Here is a 6,417-nt window from a genome sequence, read left to right on the forward strand (position 1 = left end):
AGCTATGCCACTAATTATTATCTATTGATCATCTTACGTTTTAATAGTGGAATAATTTTTGTGCACGGTCAATTGACAAATATATAAGAGCCCGTTTGGATGAGTTTAAAAAAATAACTTTTATGTATGAAATGCTTTTAGAATTTTGAGGTGTTGAAAATTATTTTTATAAATAAGCAGTTGAGTATTTGGATAAAAATGCTTAAATGAGGAAAATGATGTGAATTTTAGGATTAGAAGAATAAAAAGGATAGTTTGAGAATTTAGTTAAAATATAAGGGATATAAAAGTAATTTAAATGGTCAAAGAAAATGACTTTAAACACTTAGAAAAAAAAAGTTAAGAATCCTAACTTTTCATTTTTGACTGATTTTAAGAATTTTATGGCTTAAAGTTAGCATTAGTCAAACATATCTAAAAGCTAAAAAGGGACTTTAAGTTGATTTTGACCAACTTAAAGCCCATTCAAACGGACTCTAACAAAAGTTTGAGTTGAGAAGTTTTTACTAATGATCTTTTTACCCATAAAAATAGACGTATTAAGATATGCATATATATATACATATTTTTTAATATTATTATTTTAAATATATTGAACAAATAAAGACAAGACGATAATATGGAGTATATCCTCTCTCTTTAAAAATTTAAAATTGAAGGTGCATCCCTCTGATTTTACGCCGGACGTGGCAGATGAAACCGCCTTTTTTCCCCTATTATATACCTCCACATTTCCTCTCTTATTTTTTTGTCCTTAACCAAATACTTCTGCTACTTTAATTTCTCCTTTATTTTTTGCATGCTTTTGAATCTTTTTTCCAAACCCCTTAGTCAAAGAAGAAGCAAAATGTGTTTACACACATATTATTAATCCAAAATAAATTGAAGTTTTTCTTTTTTTGATAAGAAAGATTCAATAAATATGGCTCCACAAAATAATAACTGGTTATCTTTTTCTTTATCTTCAATGGAAATGCTAAACTCTACTTCTTCTACTCATGAATCTTCTATGCTTCAATCTAATGCCCCTTCTGCTACTGTTGCTCAGGAATCTCATCAATACTATTTTGCTGATAACTTCTTTCCTCATGGTAAGCATGCAATTTATTTATTTCTTTTCATTCTTAATCACAAGTCTCGAGTTTGATTTAAAAGCTTATAACATTTTTTTTTCATTTTAGTGAGCCTTACGAGATGCGAATCTGAATTAGTATAGCCTAAAAAATAAATGAACTTTTTCAATCTCAAGCCCAAACGAAAGATGTATTCAATGTTTTTGAAACATTTTTACAATTTTGTTTTTATAGATTTGAATAATGAAGTATTTATCCGGAATTTCTGTTTTAGTTGATGAGGAAGTAATTAAAAGTAAGAAAAAGACAAAGAAAATGCAACCATGTGGTCTTATATTACGGTTACTGCTATGTTGGTCAATAATCTTTGATCACTCTATTACCAGAAACTTGTTTCCCCAAATAAATAAAAATAAAAATAAAAACAACTCATTTTTGCTTAGCTATGATTTTTTTTTTCTTCGAATAAATAATATATATATTTTTTAATTTGTTGCAGGATGGACGAATGTCCCTAGAACACATGAATTAATGTATTCAGGAAATGAAAAACAAATTTATCATCAAGGTTTATTTGTAGATTCGCAAATAATTCAGCAACACCAGCACCACCAACACCACCACCAACCGCCGCCGAAGCTCGAAGATTTTTTCGGCGGAGAGACGGAGACTCAGGACTCGTCGTCGTTAACTCACATCTACGACCACCACCACGGCAGGGGCGTCGCCGCCGGTAACGGCGGTGGTGGGTACTTCAACGACGGCCGGGAAGATCTAAATAATAATAATTATTCGGTGGCGGTTGGTGGTTTTCAAACATTGCCGACGAACTCGGGATCGGAAGTTGATGACTCACAGGTTATGGGGAGTGAGTTTGCTACTGAGTCAAGTAACGAGTTGGGTTACTCACAGTGTCCTCCTATAATTACTTTGGGTGTTGCAACAAATTCAGAAAAAGCTATAGTTACCGCGGTTAATTCTGAGAGTTGTAAGAAAATTACTGATACTTTTGGTCAAAGAACTTCCATTTACAGAGGGGTAACAAGGTAATTATCTTCCATTGCATTAGAAAATCATGAGTTTTGAAATTTATATATTTTAGTATAAAGTTTTGTATTAATTAATTCGAAAAAAATGGTTTTCAATTTTATTTTTCTCTGCAGGCATAGATGGACAGGAAGATATGAAGCACATCTATGGGATAATAGTTGTAAAAGAGAGGGCCAAGCAAGAAAAGGACGTCAAGGTAAATGTTTTTTCGATTTATTTGTCCGACTTTTGATTGATGGGGATAAAGAAATTTTTTGAATTTTGTGATTTTTTAAACTAAATATTAGTGTAATGTATCCGATTTTAATATGAAAAGTTTATGATATTAAATAAATTATCAAAAAAAAGCTCTTATACCCCAGGGGTATGTTATTGTATGGTCTTAAATAAATAGTATAATTTATAACTTCACATATAAATGAATGAAATATTTAAAGTTAAATTATTCAACAATGGACAAAATCTGACATAATATATAAATGTCTTTTAATTTAGTTTTCACATTTATGTCATCTGTAGTACGACGTATATATTTATATAAAGTTCAATATGTATCTGCGTTCTATGTGATATAATATACATAAATGTGTGATTATTTTTTTTAATTTTATATAAATTTAAATCTATGATATAGAGTTTCAACTGGACAGTTGTGAGTCTGATAAAGAATACAGTTGCATGCAATTGAAAAACTTTAATGTGCTCAGATTTTTTTTTTCTTTCTTTGAAAACAGGCTTTTATGATGATTGATTGATGACTGGTATCTAAATGTACAACTTGTACTCTTTTTTTGGTTTTTCTTCACATTTTTACAACTGATTTGATCAGCTGGGCCGCCAATTTGTTCATTTTTTTCAGATTACGTATGGGTTTTTAATATATTCTGCTAATATTTATTTTTCTGACCAATTCTGAAATATACTCATCTTATCAGTCTGAAAACAAATTTGTAAATATTTTGTCCATTAGTTATTCATTTTCTTCACCATATATTTATCTGGTAGCATATTTTCAAAATTACCACGTGCATACTCAGCTAGTCTAAAGTCTGAAACACTAGCTTTCTTTCCATACGTTCAAGCCTTGGTAATAAATTATTAGATATTTGTGATGATGGGAGGTACAGATTTTTCATTGAACTAATTCATGTTGAGAAAGTTGACTAGTAGTCTGCCAAATAAGACAGAAATAACGTATTAATAACAAATTAAATACTCTAATAGAATAAATAATTTATAATGTTAAGCGAATATAAATTAAATCTTGAGAATCTAAAAGAAGTGCCTGCTTTTTTATTTTTTTAAAAATAGTTTATGGATTCATACTCCTACTCTATATATAGTTGTTATTTGATGCTGATCATGTATAGCGGGTGGACCTACAAATAGTGGATTTGACAGCTCTAATACTATTTGTTTACTACTAGTAAGAGTCTTTTCGTTATATAAGTATTACTTAATTATAATTTTGTTATTCATATATTAGTTGTTTCATCTATAACTCATACAATGTATTACTATGCAGGATTCTAGATTGCTAACCAAATGGCAAATACTGAATTTGATGGGTAGAAATTTTGTGTAGCAAAAAAAAGTGCTACCAAACATGATATATGAATAAATCAGCTCCTAACCGGCAACCAAACGACCTCTTAGAACTTGGCTGGCTTAGAACTTGCAGACACACAACCCTTTTAATTTCACATTGTTAGCATAGTAGTATGGAAAAAAATTAATTAATTGATAATTAAATTAGTAACACGTCTTAATACCACTAATGATTGTATCAGAGTCAGCTGGGGGCAACCCACCCTTGGATCCTGTATGAATAATGCGGGATGGTTTATGCACCGAGCTTGCTTTTTAATAAGTTACAAATTGTCTAAGTTCATAATTTCGCACGAGTCATAATCAATTAAAAACATAATGGGAACAACTTGTTTACCTTTTTCTTAGTCTGGGCAAGACATGTCACTATCTTTGATAAATCATATGTAGAAATTCAAATGTTTAAAGCTTTCTTCTCTATACGCATGCACATTGCTTTTTCTTTTTTCTTTTTCTATGTTTTACACTTTTTATGCAAATTTTGACTATGTTGCACAGCTGATTTCTAACATGATTTATCTCACTTTTCCCTCCTTTTATCGGCGTGGTTGCTTTTGCTAAACTCAAAATTCTGGATCTGTTCTACAGTGTACTTAGGTAAGTCGCCTCAATATTTAGTTATAATTTTTTTTGGTTGTTCGTTCCGACGCATCAATAAAATTTGTATATTTAAAAATGAAATAGGTGGATATGACAAGGAGGACAAAGCGGCAAGATCTTATGACTTAGCAGCTCTAAAGTATTGGGGTACAACAGCCACAACCAATTTCCCTGTAATATTACTATACACTCTTTTATCATTTTTCCTTGAAGTTTTTATGGTCAATTCAATCAATTGCACGAAAATTATGTAATTATGGAAGGACGTTCGAGTTTTGAGTTTTTATGTAACTGATATATTTTCCAGGCTTCCGATTATACCAAAGAAATAGAGGAAATGAAGCACATGACAAAGCAAGAATTCATCGCCTCCCTAAGAAGGTGCACGAGCTTTACCCTTTACGTACCCCATTATCGTCGTGTTTCTTCTCTATAGTATCAATATTAATAATCTATCGTCCGTGAATATCAGGAAAAGTAGTGGTTTCTCGAGAGGAGCTTCTATGTATCGTGGTGTGACAAGGTTTGAATTATATCGAATGTATTAAATTGTACTTCTGCTCATTTTGTCGTGTTAATATCTAATCGTGTCCTAAATGTAGTGAGCGAGATCAATGTTCGTCCTATTTCACGAGCTGTGTATATTGACCAGTGATGAAATTTTGCAGGCATCATCAACAAGGCCGATGGCAAGCAAGAATCGGTCGTGTTGCAGGGAACAAGGATCTGTACTTGGGAACATTCGGTAACTACAATAATTTCTTCTGATTCATTTCTTAGATTATCTATTAACAAAAACAGGAATTAGCTACCAAGTTCGTTGCTAATCTGTCGCGAAATAGCTGATAGCTAACAGATTTTTTTTGATAATCGGTCGTTAAATAGGATTAACAATAGGAGTTGAGTTGTCCATTGCTAATTTAGCTTCTTTTTTTTTTTGAAACTATTGCAGCTACAGAGGAGGAAGCAGCAGAAGCATATGACATAGCAGCAATAAAGTTCAGGGGATTGAATGCAGTTACAAATTTCGAGATGAACCGGTACGACGTCGAGGCCATCATGAAAAGTTCACTTCCGATAGGCGGAGCAGCGAAGCGTTTAAAGATCTCCCTTGAATCCGAGCAGAAACAGTCGTTGAACGATAACTACCAGCTGACTCCACACAACAGTGTCAACAGCAGCAATAATAACATCAATTTTGGGGCAATTTCCCCTGTTTCAGCCAACCCCTGTGGACTGCCATTCGACGCGAACCAACCTTATTACCACCACAGCTTCTTCCCACACCTCCAGTACTCAAACAACGACGGTGGTGCTTCTGATCATACTTCTGGTACAATGCCATTGCTTCCATCACCCGCGGAGATCTTCATCTGGCCTCATCAGTCCTATTAGATTAACGTGTTTAGCGTACGTTGCCAAAATTCGTTTAGGCTAATTAAAATTAACTTTCTGACTTTGCAAAAAGTGTTAGCATTGGCTGTTAAATTAACAAATATGTAGAAGGTGAAAATATTGTAAAGTATCTTTTCTTCAACAGTTGCAGTAGTAGATGCATGTTGATTAGGTACTTAGGCTGGGTTGGGGGATTATTACTTTACTCTTGTGGGAAAATTTTGTTTTTCTTGCTTCCTTCATATTATAGAGTTGCTACTAGTACAACATTATTTTGTTCAATTTTTTTGTGGCATTAAATTGACAACAAAAGAATGATATATACCAGCCTTTAAATTTTGAAAAGCAATATATTTGAAATAGCTGTAGTTTAAAAAAATTACATAATGTAACGATAATTTGGTTGTATAGAATATTCACATGTATACAGTTAAGCAGAAATTTTATATACGTGTTGATACGCTTATTTAAAAACCTTTGGTTGATTGACGATGATCAACTTTGTCATAAAACGCAAAGCTGAAAAATACTATTAGAAAACAACATATTTTTTTTAATGAAATTGACATAATTTGGCTCGTAGTGAACATTTTCAATAAATATCATCTGAATTGTTTAACGATGAGTCAATTTTCAATGAAACATTCTTTCAAAATAAGCAATTTTCTAGATAATAAATTGGTATTTCAGA

The 6,417-nt window shown here is 32.0% G+C and overlaps 1 protein-coding gene across 1 annotated transcript; it reads left to right on the plus strand.

Annotated features, from left to right (window-relative positions):
* The first annotated feature begins 843 nt into the window (after window positions 1–843).
* Window positions 844–6,053, plus strand: LOC129880789 (AP2-like ethylene-responsive transcription factor AIL7). The gene is made up of 9 exons (XM_055954984.1): window positions 844–1,091; window positions 1,573–2,119; window positions 2,237–2,319; window positions 4,320–4,328; window positions 4,416–4,504; window positions 4,639–4,712; window positions 4,804–4,854; window positions 5,000–5,076; window positions 5,284–6,053. Exons 1-9 carry the CDS (start codon window positions 923–925, stop codon window positions 5,724–5,726), a joined length of 1,542 nt encoding a protein of 513 aa, XP_055810959.1. The 5' UTR covers window positions 844–922; the 3' UTR covers window positions 5,727–6,053.
* Window positions 6,054–6,417: the final 364 nt, after the last annotated feature.

The sequence above is a fragment of the Solanum dulcamara genome, chromosome 2 (genome assembly GCF_947179165.1).
Source record: "Solanum dulcamara chromosome 2, daSolDulc1.2, whole genome shotgun sequence".
Taxonomy (NCBI): Eukaryota; Viridiplantae; Streptophyta; class Magnoliopsida; order Solanales; family Solanaceae; genus Solanum; species Solanum dulcamara.

Coding starts and splice junctions, on each gene's coding strand:
- LOC129880789 (XM_055954984.1), top strand. CDS start 923: ATGGCTCCACAAAATAATAACTGGTTATCTTTTTCTTTATCTTCAATG. Junction 4,855..4,999: donor ATGTATCGTGGTGTGACAAG/GTTTGAATTATA, acceptor GAAATTTTGCAG/GCATCATCAACAAGGCCGAT. Junction 5,077..5,283: donor TCTGTACTTGGGAACATTCG/GTAACTACAATA, acceptor AAACTATTGCAG/CTACAGAGGAGGAAGCAGCA.